At 42.4% G+C, this 20,055-nt stretch overlaps 1 protein-coding gene across 6 annotated transcripts in view; it reads right to left on the bottom strand.

Moving 5' to 3' along the window:
- LOC137347681 (disabled homolog 2-interacting protein-like) overlaps positions 1-20,055 on the bottom strand; it is an 860,897-nt gene that overhangs the window by 692,490 nt on the left and 148,352 nt on the right. For all 6 annotated transcript variants that reach the window (XR_010968997.1, XM_068012394.1, XM_068012395.1 and 3 more), the window contains exon 2: positions 17,644-17,765. Coding sequence is in view for 5 of the 6 variants with exons in the window: in XM_068012394.1 (XP_067868495.1) it covers positions 17,644-17,765 (122 nt within the window). In the remaining variant the exon portion in view is untranslated. The remainder of the gene's footprint in view (positions 1-17,643; positions 17,766-20,055) is intronic.

Raw genomic sequence — 20,055 nt, 5'->3', positions numbered from 1 at the left:
TCATCCCTCAATCTCCTTTGCTCCAAAGAGAACCACCCCAGCTTCCCCAACCTAATTATAGATAAAATCCTCCATCCCTGGAACTACTCTGGTAAATCTGCTCTGCACTACCTCTAGGACCCTCACATCCTACCTAAAGTGTGATGACCAGAACTAGTGGCATACTCCAGAGCTTTATAAAGGTTCTGCTGAACGTCCCTGCTTTTGTACTCAACACCGGCAGCACAACAACAAGGCGGCACAGTGGCGCAGTGGTTAGCACCTCAGTCTCACAGCTCCAGCGACCTGGGTTTGATTCTGCGTACTGCCTGTGCGGAGTTTGCAAGTTCGCTCTGTGACCGGGTGGGTTTCCGCCGGGTGCTCCGGTTTCCTCCCACAGCCAAAGACTTGCAGGTTGATAGGTAAATTGGCCATTGTAAATTGCCCCGAGTGTAGGTAGGTGGTAGGAGAATGGTGGGGATGTGGTAGGGAATATGGGATTAATGTAGGATTAGTATAAATGGGTGGTTGTTGGTCGGCACAGACTCGGTGGGCCGAAGGGCCTGTTTCAGTGCTGTATCTCTCTATGACTATGACCTCTATTTATGAAGCCCTAGCTCCCATCTGCTTTGGTAACTACTCTCTCAATATGTCCTGCCACCTTCAAAGATCTATGCACATGAACCCCGTGTCCCTGCACACTCTTTAGAAATGTGCCATTTAGTCCTATTGCCTTCTGCCAAAACGCATCACCTCACACAGAGAGAGAGGGAGGGGGGGAAAGAGAGAGAGAGAGAGAGAGAGAACAGACAGAGATAGAGAGAGGACAAAGAGAGAGAGAGAAGACAGAGAGATAGAGACAGAGAGAGGACGGAGAGAGAGAGAGAGGGGGGGGACAGCGAGAGAGAGAGAGAGAGGGGGACAGAGAGAGAGAGAGAGAGAGACAGAGAGAGAGAGAGAGAGAGAGAGAGAGAGAGAGAGAGAGAGAGAGAGAGAGAGAGAGAGAGAGAGAGAGAGAGAGAGAGAGAGAGAGAGCACAGACAAACAGAGAGAGGATATAACACTGGGGGGACACAGAGTAGGGGATAGCACAGAGAGGGGGGAACAGCACAGAATGGGAGGGATGAGACAGACAGAGAGAGAGAGACAGAGAGAGCGAGCGCGGGAGAGGGGTTACCAAGAGACAGCACGGACCAACAGAGAGAGGATATAACACAGGGGATGACACAGAGAGGGGGGAGCAGCAGAGAGTGTGAGGGATGAGAGACACAGACAGAGAGAAAGAGAAAGAGATCGAGAGATCACTCCTGACAGAAGGACATTTATCCAGAATACTCTGCATCGCTACAACAAGTGTACAAGCAGACAATGACTACCTGTGCAAGCAAAATAAATGCCAGGTATCTCACTAAACCAGTGTCCAACATAGTGACAAGAAAATAAGTCAATAACTCAGTCTCATTTAAAGCTTCTTCACAAAAATGCACATTTGTTGCTGTTTTGATTAATAGTAAGACAAATTTTTAATGCCTTTATCTTTACAAAACTGTCTCAACAGCCCCCATGTAAGACAAAAATTGTAATGCGGCTCCCCACACAAAAAGGTTGGACACTCCTGCTCCAAGCCTTTAACCTAGTGTTTTAAAATAACCTAGCAGCTAGGTTATGCTCTGGCACACATTACTTTCACTTGGGACACAAGCTCAGTGACATGTTGAAAGTTTTTGGACATTTACTTCTATATAAATGTTGCAATTCCACTGCTATCCATTTGGAATCATATCGTTCCAGAACTTGTACTGAGGGGAAAACAGGCAAGAAAATCCAAGGAATCTCAAGAAGTCTGTAAGTTCCTCATGAATACAACACTACGGTGTAATGGTGCTGAGTGATATTGGCATAACTAAGATGCTGCTGACCCATATACAATAGTCAGTAAATACAATGTAACAAATAGCTTTAATATACCTTAATCTATGATGAACCATCTACAATTCCTTAACAAAATCCATGCCACATTTGCAGTTTTAAAAACTGTTGGGGAAGACATAGTAAAAATTTATTATGTTTCAATGACCATGTTAGAAACAGTCATTAATTTTTCTTTGCTGTGAATTGGATTAAAGGGCAAATTTTACAAGTATTTCAAAGATCAGATTGCAATGTGCATCATTTGCTATCCAGTTTGAAGGCAGATAACCTAAGCAGCCAATGTCATTTGAAAGTTGTCTGTAGCACATAATTACATTGCATTACATTACATTAAAAGTGCACCCTTGCTAATGGTTGAGAGATTTGACTTGGACATAAATTGATTAATCTGGAGTACAATACTACAGGTAGTGACTAAACATTTTGAAACTAAATAGTACCTGCATTAAGAGAAGCTCAAGTTTTGCAGAAAAGCTCTGTTCATAATTATCTTGCCAGAGTTGAATCAAATCAACAGTGAAAGACTGAGATAAAGAGATACATGAAATTAAGGGAATTGCTTTATTGAAGGAACTGAAGGGTGCCCTTTATTTGTAATTGTGCTTATCTAATTTTGTCACTAGCTTTGGTGAGTAAATGACATTTTGCCCATGAGAGATTCTGTTGTTTCTGTATATTAGGATCCAGGACCTAGTTTAACAGCCTATCAAGATGAATAAACTAGGCTTGGCTACCTACTGTTAATCTCTCTGTCCCTTCTGGTCCTACTCTGCTTTTCTATTTTACATGACTCTTCTGAAATACTATCTGCTCCATCCTATCAAATTCTCCTGATTTGGAGATCACTGCCCTTTTGTTGGCTGCCCTGTCTTCAGACACATATTACAAGCAAGTGCAGAAGTTGCACAAACATTGACCATCACAGGTTAACTTGTCTTGTGACAACAGTGAGAGAAATGGTCTGTCCTCCTATTGCTGATTTTTCTACTGCCTCACTTCAAGAACCACAATAACAATCCTCTCCTCGAGTTTCATGGTTTATTGGATGAATTTAGACTCCTGACAGTGTGAATCCGCAGAGGTCATCCGATAGGTCCATGTACCACCCCATGACATGGTGTAGCTTGCTCTATTCTGTGAACAAAAGTAATTCGTGTTGGCAATGCATACTGTTTTGCTTACTAGCTAACTAATACAGTTGTGCTGCTTTCCATTGAGGTTTGCATGCTTAGCTATACTTATAGGGAGAAATGTGTTTTAAATCGGACTGTGTTTTGATGGCATCAGATTGGCTAAACACTTTATATACAGATTACTTATCCCCCATGCCCGTGGCTGAGTCAATAATTTTGTCAAATGTCTGTGGTGCAACATGTCGGTGCCTATCCCTGCTGAGTGGAGAGCGCTTACATTTAGAAGCACACTTTCCAGCAGGGGGCACGAGCTAGCAATGAGGTACAGGAACCCTGGACAATTTTTCATGTCTCCAGCCCAAGATTTGAGTTCCATGTTAGAACCTCTGTTGCGAATTAGGTCAGGAATAAAACTTAGGACCTCATACTCTGAGTATTTCATTCCAGATTGGCCATGTCTTCACCAATTAAGGCATCATTGGAGTACCATGCCGTTCCTTTGACTTGCATAATAGACGAGTGAAAAAATGTGCAGCAACAACCTGCTGTTTCATGGAATGATGGCACACACATTTGTATTTGTAAGCAAATAATGCAATTTCAGAATAATGTCAGCAGAGACCATATTCTTCCTCATCTGTATCCTCCACATATATCCCTGGATGTTTATTTAAAACAGCAACCGACTTGATGGTTGCCTATAACACACACAAATCCTTGAAGTACCTTCTATCACATCTGTGCACAAACTCATTGTTTTAAATATATGTGTTACACATTTCACTCTTAGCAGACCAATAACCTAATGAGAAGTCACGCAAGTATACCATTAATAATTCCTCCGTAGGATATACCTCTAGCTAGATCCACCCATATTTTCTGTCTGCCTGGTTTATGGATGTTAATTTATAGGTGGTTTTAAATTGTGTAACATATCTTTTATTGTTTCATCGCTTTGATCATCCAAGAAAACCTTTGTTCTTTCCTTTAATAGTAATGTATAATGATCAGTGTACTGTATAATTTGTCTACATGCAATGTACATTAAAAAGTAGGACATATTTAATGAAATCATTTAGGGTTATACTGGTAACTGTTGTACTGATCTACAGCAAGTGAAATATGAAAAGTACTTTTGATATTCCCACAGCAGAAGAATCAGAGCAATTTCCAAATTGATGAAATCATCTAATTGCTGGAGTAAAAATTTTAGATTATATCACAGATGCAAGACACAGCATATAGTATCATTCATTATTGCAATGTCCTAAGATACAAGCATTATCCAGATTTTAATTAACTGCAGAGGATAGTGAATTTCCTAGAACATAAAATGGAAAAGATAAAGACTGGGATACAAGACCCAATAGCATTATAATGGATAGCACTGGAACGGAAAATGGGAAGCACAGCACAGCTGACCAAAACATTTCAAGTACTTGTTGCAAGGTGCCTTATTACACAATAGCTAATCAATGCTCTTCAATAGGTTCCCCGTACCTGGTTAATCCTTCAATGGTGATCTAGCTTTCATTGACCAAACTGCATGCTCAAACTCTAAATCTGAACATTTAGATCAGAATTCAGAAAATTTGAACATTATACTTAGCTTCAGAGGTTAACAAATAAGCAATTCAGAAAATAACAACTTGGAGGTTTACATATTACAGGCTTAATAGAGGCGATCAAACCTTCCTGATAAGCGGGAAAGGGGCCATGGAGCAGTAAAAATGGAGCTGCTTCATTTCCCGTTCCATTTCCACTGATCTACAATTTTAACACTGTTGGTTTTGGTGCTGAATAAACTTGTCGCCTGACTCTGGCAGGAGCTACATTAATTAATGCAATTTGGTGTGTTACGAGGATTTCCATTTTTGTATTAAAACCTCCAATTCCATATATTTATAACCTGAAAAGGATTTCAGTGGACATTGAGACATCTGGAGACAGCTGAACTTTATGGATGCTTTTGGAAGGAAGGCAGGGTCAATGAGAGGTTCCTTGTTTTGACCAGTAAACAAATACTAGAAAGCAGGTAATTTCAAGGAAACCCGCAGGGGGATTGACCTCAGAGCTACCCTTTGTATGACAAGAGAGAATCTATGAATTGGCATGTGACTTGTTTCTGGAGGTTTTGGTTTCATTTTTGAACTTTAAAAGCCAGTGGGTTTGGACGAAAGCAGGCAATTGGAATTTGACTTGGACCTGCCTGGAGATCGGAAGAAAAAACAGAAAAGTATTACTTCTCTATAAAGAAACCATGATCTTGAAAAGCAAAAGCTTGTCAAGAGTCATAAAGTCGTACAGTATAGAAACAGGCCCTTGCCCACCACATCCATGCTGACCATAATGCCTATTTATACTAATCCCACCTGCCTGCATTAATTCCATATCCCTCTATGCCTTGCTCATTCAAGTACCTGTCCAGATGCCTCTTAAAATGTTGCTACTGTTCCTGTCATGTCCCCTCTCGGCCTCCTTTGCTCCAGGGAAAACCCAGCCTATCCAGCCTCTCTTTATAACTCAAGCCCTCCAAACCAGGCAATATCCTTGTGAATCTTTTCTGCACCCTCTCTAGCTTAATCACATCTTTCCTGCAGTGCGGCGACCAGAACTGCACACAGTACTCCAAGTACAGCCTAAACAACGTTATGTATAACTGTAACATGACCTCCCAACTCTGTTACTCAATGCCTCGGCTGATGAAGGCAAGCATGCCATACGCCTACTTCACCACCCTGTCTACCTGTGTTGCCACTTTCAGGGAACTATGTACTTGCACCCCAAGGTCTCTCTGCTCAACAACACTCCCCAGCGCCCTGCCATTCACTTTATATGTCCTGCCTTGGTTTAACTTCCCAAAATGCATCACTTTGCACCTGTCTGCATTAAATTCCATTTACCAATCCCTTGCCCACTTTCCCAGTTGATCTATATCCTGTTGTAACCTTAGACAACCTTCTTCACTGTCCAATATACCACCAATTTTGGTGTCATCTGCAAACTTACTAATCATGCCCCCTACATTCTCATCCAAGTCATTAATATATATGACAAACAACAGAGGGCCCAGCAGCAATCCCTGCGGCACACCACTGGCACCGGCCTCCAATCTGAAAAACAACCCTCCACTACCACCCTCTGCCTCCTATCACCGAGCCAATTTTGTATCCAATTGGCTAGCTCACCCTTGGATCCCATGTGTTCGAACCTTCCGGACCAGCCTACCATGCGGGACCTTGTCAAAGGCCTTGCTAAAGTCCATGTAGACAACGTCCATCGCCCTGCCCTCGTCAATCCTCTTGGTCACCTCCTCAAAAAACTCAATCAAATTCGTGAGACATGATTTCCCACACATAAAGCCATGCTGACCATCCCTAATTAGACCTTGCCTTTCCAAATGCATATAAATCCTGCCTCTCAGAATCCCTTCCAATAACTTTCCCATCACTGATGTAAGGCTCACCAGCCTGTAGTTTCCTGGCTTATCCCTGCTGCCCTTCTTAAATAAAGGCACAACATTAGCTATCCTCCAGTCTTCCGGTACCTCACCCGTGACTAACAATGATACAAAAATCTCTGCCAGGCCCCCTTGCTTCCCATAGCATCCTAGGATACACCTGGTCAGGCCCTGGGGATTTATCCACCTTAATGCGCTTCAAAACCTCCAACACCTCCTCATTTGTGATGTTGATATGCTCCAGGATATCGCCGTTCCCTCCCTTGAACTCACTAGCTTCCATGACCTTCTCCACGATAAATACAGACGAGAAGTATTCATTTAAGACCTCGCCCATTTCCCGTGGCTCCACACATAGATTACCACACTGATCCTTAAGTCAACCTACTCTGTCCCTAGATACCCTTTTACTCCTAATGCACTTATAGAATCTTTTAGGATTCTCCTTTATCTTATCTGACAGGGAAATCTCATGGCCCCTTTGCATTCTCCTAATTTCCTTCTTAAGAGTACTCCTACATCCCTTATACTCCTCGAGGGACTCGCTTGATCCCAGCTGCCTATACCTGACATATGCCTCCTTCTTTGTTCTGACCAGACCCTCAATATCCCTCGTCAACCAAGGTTCCCTAAACTTGCCAGCCTTGCCCTTCAATCTAACAGTAACATGCTGGCCCTAAACTCTTCCTATCTCACTTTCAAAAGCCTCCTTGTATGAAGTGGTACTCCTGTATTTTCGAAGAAAACCTGAATTTGCAGAAATCTTCTATCTTTAAAAAAGGCCTTTTGCATTGAATGTGAGAACTAACAACTGTTGCTACAACCCGAAAGAAGACCTATGTGAAGCCTTCTACTGTTGAAGTTCTTTGAACGCCTACCCATCACAGACTGTGCACCAATTTCGCTTGGAAAAACTTCAAGTGGCATCTAACTATTCGACATTGAGACACCTCGCCAAACCGAAGAACTTCCTTCCAGACCATGGCAGTGTAAGTTTTTTATTCCTTTTATTCCTATGAAATAGCTGTAAATCAAAATCCCTTTTTTCCCCAGTTTGGATGTATGTGCGTGTGCATGAGAGCTATGGAAAAAATAGGAGCTTCAATATCTCAATTCATATATAGATTTACTTTATTATAAAGCTAAGTCTTAACCAATAATGAACGGTTAATTTTGTTGTTGATTAAAGAGACCTGGTTGGTGCGCATTATTCTGGGGACAAATAGAGCATCTAATTGGCTGTTACGGTAAGTGGGAAAATTTATTGATATGCTGTGACCTGTGGAGAAGTGGGACTGAATTAACAGTGCACTCCTCCCGCCTTGGCCATAACAGGTGTTCCCCTGACATAACGGGAACCCAAAGGAATTTTAATTCAGTCCCAGGCATCTGAGCTGCTGTGTTCAAAATGTGGAATTGTCAATCTTGAGAGCTCAATTAATTTTCTTTTGGAGAAGGAGGATATTGGGAATTTTTTACACCACTTTTGCTAGGTAGAATGATCCACAGATCCTGCCAGACCTTCTTGGAAATGTCAGAGGTGATTGAACGAGACAGCCCACTTCCAGGTTAAGATTAGTCCCCTAAACTGTACTTGGTGAGCCAGGAGAAAAATCATCTCAAGAGGTTGTATTTTGAAGGGAGTACCTAAACCATGACAGACATATACCACCTGCATACCACCAGGTGCAAGTGACTGGGCATCATGCAACGATAGGGTTTTAAAATGACTTGAGATGTTAAACCCTTGGAAGATCTGATTGTGGCAAAGTTTCCAGTTCAACTTAAGACATGGGTATGCACGAGGTAAAAAAAATGAGCTGTTACATTATATTAAGGCTTAATGTAAGTTGGTAGTACATGTGGAATAAGCAACACTTCACTGCAAACAAGCTTTGTACCATTCACAAGATATATAGCATGGCCATTGTTCCTTTGCCAGACTCCTTTTATGTACTGTGGCGAGCATGCACAGTAAAAAGAACATAAGAGATAGGATGAGTAATAGGGCAATTGGCCCTTTGAGCCTGCTCCGCCATTATCATCGCTAATGCAGGCAGGCATTAAAATCGGCGCAGGGTTGGAGGGCCGAATGGCCGGTTCCTGTGCTGTACTGTTCTTTGTTCTTTGTTAATCTTCTACCTCAACTCCACCTTCTCGCATTATCCCCAAATGCCTTGATTCCTTTAATATCCGCAAATCTATCGACCTCTGTCTTGAATATACTCAATGACTAAGCATTCACAGATGTCCAAAGATTCACGACCCTTTGAGTGAACAAACTTCTCCTCATCTCAGTCCTAAATGGTCGACTTCTTATTCTGAGACTGTGACCCCTATTTCTAGTCTTCCCAGCCAGGGGAATCATCTTCCTAGCATCTACCCTGTAAAGCCCCTTAAGAATCTTATATGTTTCAATGAAATCATCCCTCATTCTTCTCAATTCTTGGGAATATGGGTAGAGTCTACTCAAATAGGCCTAGTTTATTCAATCTCTCCTCATAGGACAATCTCCTCATCCCAGGAACCTGCTTACTACTTGCAGTCATAAATAATGCCGCCCTGTCATCTGGAGATATTGCCCAGGGGTGCTAAATTTGGCAACCCCTCTCACCGATTAAGCACACCCTTGTTAAGCAGTGGCACGTACATTTATTCATTCCTGAAACAAGGGGGCACTGCTGTATCAATCATTCTCTTGCTCACAGTATTAGATTTGTGAGTTGACATTGGGTTTACTTTCATTTTATTTATGCCTAACACTTCTCTTCCAGCCTTGGCCAAGGGACACACTTATCTGAAATTTATTTTGAAGCTCGATAAAATTAAAATAAATATTTGTCGCTATTTACAGGCATTCACTTTTAAGTTCACACATCCCCAAAGGGGACTGAGGGGAGATTTAATAGAAGCATACAAGATTATGACAGGCTTAGATAAGTTAGACAAGGAAAAACTGTTCCCATTAACATATAGTACTCGGACTGGGGACACAGATTGAAAGTTTTGGGCAAAAGGTGCAGGGGGAATTTGAGGAAGCACTTTTTTTACGCAGCAGGTGGTAATGACGTGGAACTCGCTGGGACTCGATGGGTTGAATGGCCTCCTCTGCCGCAAATGACTCTATGACTCTAAATTATACTTGCTCCACTGGGCTGCTCCCTGTTGAAAGGCAAAACGGCACAAACAGATATGCCTAATTATTCTAATGAGTTCTAGTGCAAATTTCAGGGCACACTTCTACACAGCAGTTTGCAATGCAGCACAAAAACCTTAATTTCAGCCCTTCAGTAACATTCCAAGGAGCAAATAAAAAGCAAACCACAGAATGCAGCACTTGACAATGGGTTCCAATACATTTGTGCATTCTCTCAGAATACAATTAAAGTAGTCCCAATTCCAACTAAAAGATCATGACAAATCTTGGTAAAGATGAAAATGTACTTCCTCAAATCTTATCTGTTTGCCCTAGATAGGCACAACTGAAAATTCTGATTAAAGAATTGAGCTGACGTGAGCTATCAGTCCCAGTCAGTCAGTCTGGGATGCTGACTAAATTAATCTGGAAAAGATCTTAAAATAACAGAAGTGATAGCTCTTAAATTGAGTGAGGAAAGTTGCTAAAATAATTGGTGTTCCTAATGGCAATCAGGTTTCAAAGTTAACTGCACAGAAAACTTCCCTGTAGCAGAAATTCTCCTCCTATAGTCAGACGGCACTGTAGAATTTGCTATATTATTTCTAGAAGTTGCCTGGTTTGATGCTTTTGTATGCTAAAAACATTCTAACGATCGTATCCTTTTAAGTTTCCTGCTTATCTGAAATTTGACTGGAAATGTGTGAGAAAATCATTTTAAAAGCACATATTTTTCACTACTGAGAAGTAATACTGTATCATTGTAAGGAGAGCATTATTAAATCATTATAAAGAAAACTGAGCCTGCCGCCCAATTTGGAGCAGTTACCCAGGGTTAATTAATCAATTCCCTGAGGGCAGTCACATCAGCATTTTTTTCCGTCCCTGCTAGTATGCCTGCATTCACCAGAATAGTAATTGCCTCAACAGCTGAATGAAGCTTGAAATCTCCAAATCCAGCTCCAAATATTTCATAACACTGAATAATTAAATACTGGCCATCACTTGATAAATCCCCAGTCCTTGAATCACAGATTACATAGCAATGAAGGAGTAACAATCACTAAACAACTACACAGAGTGACATTAATGCCAACTCACTACCAGTAAAGAAGGTGAAGTGAAGGCATTAGAGAGGAGGCAGAAAAGATTTACGAGAATGGTTCCAGGGATGAGGGACTTCATTTTCATGGATAGATTGGAGAAGCTGAGGCTGGTCTCCTCGGACAAGGGAAGGTTGAGAGGAGATTTGATGAAAATCATGTAGGGCTGGATTTTAAGAGCCTGCCGTTGCTCCCAGCGGTGAGCTCAAAAAATGGCGGCCCGCACACCGAAGAGCCACTTTGCTCTCACACGCGGCAGCTCATTTAAATAGCCGGGGAGGCCCTCCCCTCCCCCAATCACATGGAGGGGGCGGGCTGTACGATGCCAGCCACGACATCAGCTGCCTGTGCACAGGCACTGCCACCATTTTTAAAGGACAGCCAGCCATGCCGGCATATTTAAAGTTTTAAAGATCACCACCCCCCACCCAAAATTTATCAAATAAAATTGTAATAACAATTACACTAACTATTTGCCAATTCCCCCCAAAACACTTACTTTTAAATCTGACTTCCGCCCACCTCCAAACAGCACAAAGTTTCAAGTTCACCCCTTCCCACCATCCCCTACACTCATTGGGCTGACTTTATAAACTCACCGCCACTTCAAAATGACGGTCCGCGCACGCCAAAGAGCCGCCGCGATTCCAAATAGCCGGGGCAGGCCGTCCCCCCGACCCCGACCCACCAATCACATTGAGGAGGCGGGCTATCCGCCCCGGCAATGGCATCAGCTGCCTGTGCGCAGGCGCTGATGCCATTTTTGAAGGGCTGTTAGTCCTACCAACATATTTAAATATTTAAAGATAGTTTTAATTACATTAAAAAAAAACCATTTCTGTTGCCACTCTCCCACTGCCCCATAACAATTATATTATTTGCCCTTTCTCCCCCAAAACACTTACCGTTATCATCTGAGTTACCCCCTCCCCCAAACCGCACAAACGTTAAACTACAACCCTTCCCACCATCCCCGACATCCATGACGTTAATTTGACCCCATTCTCCCCACCACTGCCGCACTGATAAACATACCTCTCTCTACAAACCACCCCCTACGCACCCCCCAACCAGTGTTGTACCTTGATTTCCCAGACAGGGATCTGAAGTTGTGGAAGTGCCGGCCGCCGGGCCAAAGATTGCAGCAGATGTGGTCCCGTCGCCCAACGGCGGGGTGGCTGCCATAGTGCCTCGCTGCTGTCGGGAGGATCAGGTCAGGCCCTGCCGGCATCCATGTCCTTGACGGGCCTCATCCGGAGCTATCTTCAGATCCCCTGCCACAGATCCCGACATGGGGGGGCTCCTTAAAATCTAGCCCAATACGTTTATTGGACCCCATTTCCCTCCCCCTTGCCCGCACTGGAAATCTGAACTCCTCCCCTCTCCTCACCAACGTCACGCCGGATTTTCCCAGACGGGGAATTGAAGGCGCATGAATGCCGGTCGCTGTACTGAGGATCACGGCAGGCCAGTAGATTGTGGGCAAGTTCATTTAAATGTATTCATCTCATGAATTAAAATATTGAAATTGAGGTCCCGTCGCCCAGCGGCGGGGAGGTCGCCACGGAGCCTCGCAGCCATGAGGATCGGGCTGGGCCCTCCCAGCATATATTCCATGGCGGGCCTCTGTCGCAACCATCTTTCGCCCACCCCCACTCCTCCCGCCATGGAGCCCGAAGCCATGGGCTTGGTAAAATGCAGCCCATGGAGTCTAGACAGAATAGATAGGGAGAAAATGTTCCCATTGGCAGAAGGGTCGAGAATCAGAGGATACTGACTTAAGGTGAATGGCAAAAGAACCAAAGGCGATGTGATGGAAGATGTTTACCTTAAGTCAGTATCCTCTGATCCAAAATAGAAAAAAACATAAATTTCATAGTGAATGAGAGATCTGGATTTTTTTTTTTAAATGACACATGGGACTGACTTTAAGGTAAAAATCTTGTCTCTGCATTCATTTAATGAAACCCATCAGTGAGACAACTGTCCTGTAAACATTTCAAAATGAAAAAAAGAAAAGAAACAAGGGAAAACAAATGCTGCTACAATATATTATGATCTATATGTGTGTTTGCTGATCTACCAGTTTACAATTTCTACTTGATTTTCAAACAAAAAGCAAATTATGCAGCTGTATAAAGTTGTTTCCTTATATTTAGGAGGATAGAAATCTGTAAGAAAGTGAGTTTTACATCAAATTTCTCAACATGTTCTATAGCAATTAAAGATAAACCAAGAAAAACATAAGACATGAACAAAAATAGGAGTAAACAGATTATTATAGTTCTCATTATTCTTTAAGATTGTCAGCTACCTACACCTGAGTGCAGCAAGGTTCAAGTCTTCCTAAGTCAAAGTACCAATGAGAAATATATGCAATACCTACATAACACTGATATACACAAAGGCTTTAAATTAAAATTTAATTGCAAGTTTATTTTTTTCCAAGATGCTGAGTTATTTCCCAAAAGAATGGTCATGTAGTTTAGGATACCATATAGACAAAACAGACTACAGAAAAATATAAAACTAGTTGATCCTCTGGAACCTTTAAGAGAGATATAAAGGATGAATTTAAATTTGCCTGCCCATTACAAAAAGATCAGTTTGGCTCTAAAATCTCTGCTACCACCTCATTCATTCTCATACAGATCCTGCCTGTCTGAATTAGGTGGAAGTCACATGCAAATTTGAGGGACAAATGGCAGAGTGTGCACTGTGCACACTCCACCCAGCTTTACTGGGTGGTCAAGCAGAGCCGGCCCAAAAAGCAAGACATATTTTAGTGAGGCAAGGAAGTGAGGAGTGCTGTGGGCAGAATAGTGTGGCCTGTTGCCACCACGGCACCCCGCCTCACCAGATCAACTTGCCTTTCGCTAGCTCAATATCCAGGCAACCCAGTACTGCGGCAGCCCAGAGCCAGCAAGCTGCAGCAGGATGCCCATTCAAGGCATGCTGCTCACCAGTGGTGTAGTAACAGGGCCCAACCCTCATACTAACCTGCATTTCCTACCAGCAGAAATTCACTGCCCAACAGTTCCAAGACTGCAGTTAAAATATACCCCATGGATTGTCAAAACAACGTATAAACTTATACAACTGTGTACAGTTCTGGCCTCTGTAATATAAAAAGAACACAGGCACTGGAGAAAGTACAAACAGGATTTACACGGAAGATACCAGAACTGAGAGGTTTTACCCATCAGGAAAGATTGAACAGGATGGGACTCTTTTCTCCAGAAAAGGGAAGACTGAGTGATGAGCTTATAGGTGTCTTAAAGACTATGAAATGTTTGACAGGGTAGATAGAGAGGTGTTTCCACTTGGGGCCAAGAGCATAACTAGGGGCCATAACTGTAAGACTGTCGTAGGGAATTCAGGAGAAACTTCTTTACCCAGAGATTAATTAGAGTGTGGAACTCACTGCAACAAGTACAAGTTGAGGAAAATAACAGGAACATTTAAGGAGAAATTAGATAAACACAAGGGAGAAAGGAATAGAAATTTATAGAATCATAGAATGGTTACTGTACAGGAGGCCGCCATTTGACCCGTCGTGTCCATGCTGATTCTCTGCAACAGTAACTCAACTAGTCCCACTCCCCAGTAGCCCCGCAAATTTTCTCTCTTCAGGTAATTATCCAATTCTCTTTTGAAAGCCACGATTGAATCTGCCTCCACCACACTCTCTGGCAATGCATTCCAGATCCTAACCACTCGCTGCATAAAAACATTTTCCATCATATTGTCATTGGTTCTTCTGCCATTCACCAGAAGTCAGTATCCTCTGATTCTCGTCCCTTCTGCCAATGGGGATGGTTTCTACCTATCTACTCTGTCTAGACTCCACATGATTTTCAACATCTCTATCAAATCTCCTCTCAACCTTCCCTTGCCCAAGGAGAACATCTCCAATCTATCCACGAAAATGAAGTCCCTCATCCCTGGAACCATTCTCGTAAATCTTTTTTGCACCCTCTCAAAAGCTTTCACATCCTTCCTAACATGTGGTATCCAGAATTGGACACAATACTCCAGTTGAGGCTGAACCAGTGCTTTATAAAAAGTTCACCATAACATTTATACTCTATGCCTCTATAAAACCCAAGATCCGTATGCTTTTAACCACTTTCTCAACCTGCCTTGCCACCTTCAATGATTTGTGCACATATACCCCCTTTAAAATTATATCCTTTATTTTATATTGCCTCTCCTTGTTCTTCCTACCAAAATGTATCACTTCTCTGCATTAAATCTCATTTGCCATATGTCCACCCATTCCACCAGCCTTTCCACGTCCTCTTGAAGTCTATACTATCCTCCTCACAGTTCACAATACTTCCAAGTTTTGTGTCATCTGCAAATGTTGAAATTGTGCTCTGTAAAACCAAGTCAAGGTCATTAATATAGATCCAGAAAAGCAATGACCCTGATACCGACCCCTGGGGAACCCGACGATATACCTTCCTCCAGTCCCAGAAATAATCGCTCCCCACTACTCTGTTTCCTGACACTCAGCCACCTTCCTATCCACGCTGCCACTGTCCCTTTCATTCCATGGGCTTCAACTTTGCTGACAAGTCTGTTATGCAACACATTATCAAATGCTTTTTGGAAGTCCATGTACACATCATCAACCACATCACCCTCATCAACCCTCTCTGTTACCTCACCAAAAACTCAAATCAATGTAAACACAATTTGCCCTTAACAAATCCGTGCTGACTTTCCCTTAACTAGTGCACATTTGTCCAAGTAACTGTTACTTTTGTCCCAGATTATCATTTCTAAAAGCTTTCCCATCACTGTGGTTAAATGGACTGGCCTGTAGTTGCTGGGCTTATCCTTAGACCCTTTTTTGAACAAGTGTGTAACATCTGCAATTCTCCAATCCTCTGGCACCATCCCTGCATTTAAGGATGATTATAGCCAGTGCCTCTATAGTTTCTACCCTCCTTCCCTCAGTATCCTCAGATGTATCTCATCCAGTCGTGGTGACTTATCAACTTTTAGCCAGCTTTTCTAATTCCTCCTCTATCAATTTTTAGCCCATCCAGCGTCTCAACTACCTCCTCTTTCACTATGACTTGGGCAGCATCTTCTTCCTTGGTAAAGACAAATGCAAAGTACTTTTAGTACTTCAGCTATGCCCTCTGCCTCCATGCATAAATCCCCTGTTTGGTCTGTAATTGGCCCACTCCTCCTTTTACCACCCTTTTACTACTTATATGCCTAGGGAAGATTTTTGGATTTCCCCTTATCAGCAGTCTCTTCTCATACCCTCTCTTTGCTTCTCATTTCTTTTTTCACTTCCCCTCTGAACTTTCTATATTCAGCCTGGTTATCAACTGTATTATCAACCTGACATCTGTCATATGCACCTTTCTACTGCTTCATCTTACTCTCTATCTCTCTCAACATCCAGGGAGCTCTGGCTTCGTTTGTCTTATCCTCCCCAGTCATGGGAATGAACCTCAATAGTACCCAATAAATCTCCTCTTTAAAGGAGATTGTTCCATTACAGTTTAGCCTGCCAATCTTTGATTCCAATTTACATGTGTCAGATCCGTTCTCACCCCACTGAAATTGATCCTCCCCTGATTAATTACTTTTACTCTGGATTGCTCCTTGCCATTTTCCATTGCTAACTTAAACCTTATGAGATATGATCACTGTCCCCTAAATGTTCCCCGACTGACACTTGATCCATTTTACACACCTCAGTCCTCAGAACCAGATCCTGCAATGCCTCCTTCCTAGCTGGACTGGAAACATACTAATGTAGAAAATACTCCTAAATAGACTTTAGAAACTCTTCCCACCCTGCCCTTTACACTTTTATTATCCCAGTCTATATTAGGATAATTAACGTTCTCCATTGTAACTACTCTATAGTTTTTGCACCTCTGAAATTTCCTTGCAAATTTGTTACACATTTGGGAGGTGACAGCACATTCAAGGACATGAGAGCTAAAGGAGGTTGGAAATGGTCAGGTAGGTTGCAAGGACAAAGGGGTCAGGTTTGGTTTTGATGAGGGGACTGATGATGGCAGATTTGAAGGTTGGGGCCGGCGGGGTGGGGGATGGGGGGGCGGCCAGCATCCGAAGCAAGAGACCTGGTCGCAGTATCAGGTAGTATGAGAGCCAGGAGGGGAGGTTGGGTGGTCTGCAGTTTACTGGGAATAGGGTCCACTGTATAGGATTATGGTCTCACCTTTTTGAACTATAAACCTTTTCTACTTCTGGAGCAGTAAATGTAACATTCTGCCTCATTTCACATTTATTAGAAAATAGGTAAGCATGCCGCAATGTTAAACTCCCTTCTGTACTAATCATCCAATTTTCTCTACTCCTATCCTGAAAATATTGATTCTAAGTGACGTGCAGTTCCAGTTTTACCACTGGTCCTCCAGCACCCCACCTGCAGTCACTGTTTTCATTCAAATCCAGTCAGGGTATGGAGTGTTGTGTAGTACTGAGCATGTGCAGGTTGTGAGAGGAGTGATGACAAGAAAAAGATAAAATGGGCTTACCATTTTGTTTGTGTGCAGTTCCAATAAACTACACAGGGCTTTATGGTGAGAAGTTGTCCTCATCCAACATCCACATTCATATATCTTTCAACAGGGGTTACTGGAAGTCTGTTGGACTTGTATCTCCAAATCTTCGATCAGAAATCAGTGGTATCCAAAGCATGCTCCAGTTAAGACCAGCTAATTCACCTCAGAATAAGAATAGAGTCTGGGACCTTCCTGATCTGAATAGCTCAACATCTTCGCTCAATGAATGCTCAAGGACCCCATTTCAAATGGCAAGGTAAGTTAACAATGCAAACGTATTGTTATTTGTAGTGTACAATATATACATAATACGTCTTGTTAAAATTAAACTTTCACATACCTCCTCTTTATCCAGCATCAGCAACTGATCATCTGTGACAACACAAAATTTGGTGTTCCATATTGCACGTTCACAATGTGATTTTCCACAAGATATTCTATGTGTCAGTGGACCTCTTGCATCTGAAAAACAGTACGTACATTTTCAACATTACAAGAGATGGGCATGTCTATGCAAACTGGCCTGACAACTCAAAATAAAAGTAGTTATTCGTAGAGTCATAGAGTCATTTACGGCACAGAAGGAGGCTATTGGACCCATCGAGTCCATGCCGGCTCTCCATGGAGCCATGAAGTTGTTCCCTATTTGCTTTCATTTTAGCCTAAATTATAATTTTAATAGGAATTAAAACAGGGTACAATAATCAGGTCTATAAATTATCAACTGCCGCTCACCAGCATTTATTTTATTGAGAAAGCAACCGTAAAGGTTGCAAAGGGAAAACAAGGTAAATCAGGTTTCAGTGATTAATTGAATTTAAGCTGAGGAAGGTGACAAAATGTTACGATTCTGCAGACAGATTCAGGTTGGAGTAGTGATGAGTTTTGTGGGGAGTTTATAAAGAGCAAGTTCATAGCGGCACTGAGCATAGCAGTACCTGCATCAACAAAATAGCCAAGGAAGATTGTGTGAAAGTGAGAGACAGCACACACGAAAGAGGAAGATACACAGAGATAGAAGGCGACAGATAGGATGAAGGCTGAGAAATGGGATCCCTAAAAAAAAAACACAAGCTTTTTCTTGTATTCTGTCAAGAATTGACTTGATAGCAAAAAATTGGAGATCAAGCAGTGCTTGGGATGAGAAAGGAAACTTCTTTTGCATATGCGCATGTGATCCAACATGTCATTCACTGCCATCTTGAAATCCCATCTTCACAGAATTGCAATATTAAATCTATTGAACTGTTTTGACTTTATGAGTGAGTAATGGAGATAAGAATATTTTGTTCCAAAAATTCATATGAAAATAAAATTGAATATGTTGTCAAGCTTTGCATGTAAAAAGTTACACAACAAAGATGATGAAAATTGCTCCTTTCCAAAAAAAAAGACATGGGGAGAAATTCGGGAGTGCCCATTGTGGGCAGCCACCCCAACCCTACTCAGGCTAATTACCATTTGCACAAATGGTGAGGTCCAGAGAGTCCCAGATGTAGGGCCTCAGACCTCATTACTGAAGACAGTGCTGCAGGAAGATGCCAGACAGTTAAGTGCTGCAAGTTTGAGTCGCTCCTAGCACAGCAGTTCACAAGTAAGTAATGGGGTTGGGTTTGCAGTTCTCAGGTGGCTTGAAGCAAGAGATATCAGAGGTCAGGGAAGGAGATATTGAGAATAAAAATAGGGAGTGCTGAAAATACACAGCAGATCAGGCAGCATCTGTGGAGAGAGAAACAGAGTTCATCATAGCATGAGATATTGGGGATTGGGTGATCGCGATCAGGAAGGAGGGAGGTTGGGGCCTCAGATGTTGAGACGACATTGGGAACCAGGAAGAGAGTAACTGAGGCCTAGGGGATTGTAGAGGCATTGTAGGTCGGGGGAAAGTGTGGTGAAGATCAGGGGTGGAGAAGGGACAAAGGATGGGGTCAGTGCGTGAGTTGTGACAATCAGGATGTTGATAGTAAGTACTTACCTTGTTCTAAAATATAGGAGATGTTTCGGCTTGGTTTCCTGATACTGGCTGCCTCAGGGAAAACCAATATTGCAGCAGGGGTCAGGCCCCTTATTTGAATATGCTTCCAGGGTGGGTAAAGAATGCCGCATTTGTTCTTAGCCAAATATGTCAGGCAGCACTCTTCTGGTCCCAAGTGTGCACGCTCTTCTTGCCCAATATTTTGGGTCCTAAGGAGATCACATTGTGTCTGTAACAGGCACTATGCTGCCTAACAACCCCCACATAAATCAGAAATCACTACAACTATCAAATTGCCCTTTCTTAAGAAGTAGTATTGCAATCAACCAGGAATGCAGTTTATTAAGTTCTTCTGTGTATTGGTAATTAATGAATTATTAGATGTGTTACAGATTCAAAAAGGCATTGCTTTTGATCTAAATACATGCAATAATTTATAAGTCATCGCTTCTATTAAGCAATCTGGGGCTATTTCTACTGGGTACAATCAAATGCTTTTCTACTGTCTGCAGACACACAAAAATACATAAGACAGTTGCAGTTCTTTGTGCCGGCAATGAAGGTTTCAACCACTCAGATGACTGCAATGATCGTTTCCCATCCTGGACAATGCTACATTCATAAAAATGTGAGGTTTTTATATTTGCAAATGAAAGTTGTATTTCCCCTCTTCCCTCTATTTCAACAGCAAAGTGACACTGAAATCCATATGCCAAGTCATTCTCTATTGGGTCTCTTATGTAATTTCACCTTCCACACCAAGTTCATCAAAAGCAC

Source organism: Heterodontus francisci, chromosome 32 (assembly GCF_036365525.1).
Source record: "Heterodontus francisci isolate sHetFra1 chromosome 32, sHetFra1.hap1, whole genome shotgun sequence".
Lineage (NCBI taxonomy): Eukaryota > Metazoa > Chordata > Chondrichthyes > Heterodontiformes > Heterodontidae > Heterodontus > Heterodontus francisci.
This window is presented reverse-complemented; position numbering and strand designations above follow the sequence as displayed.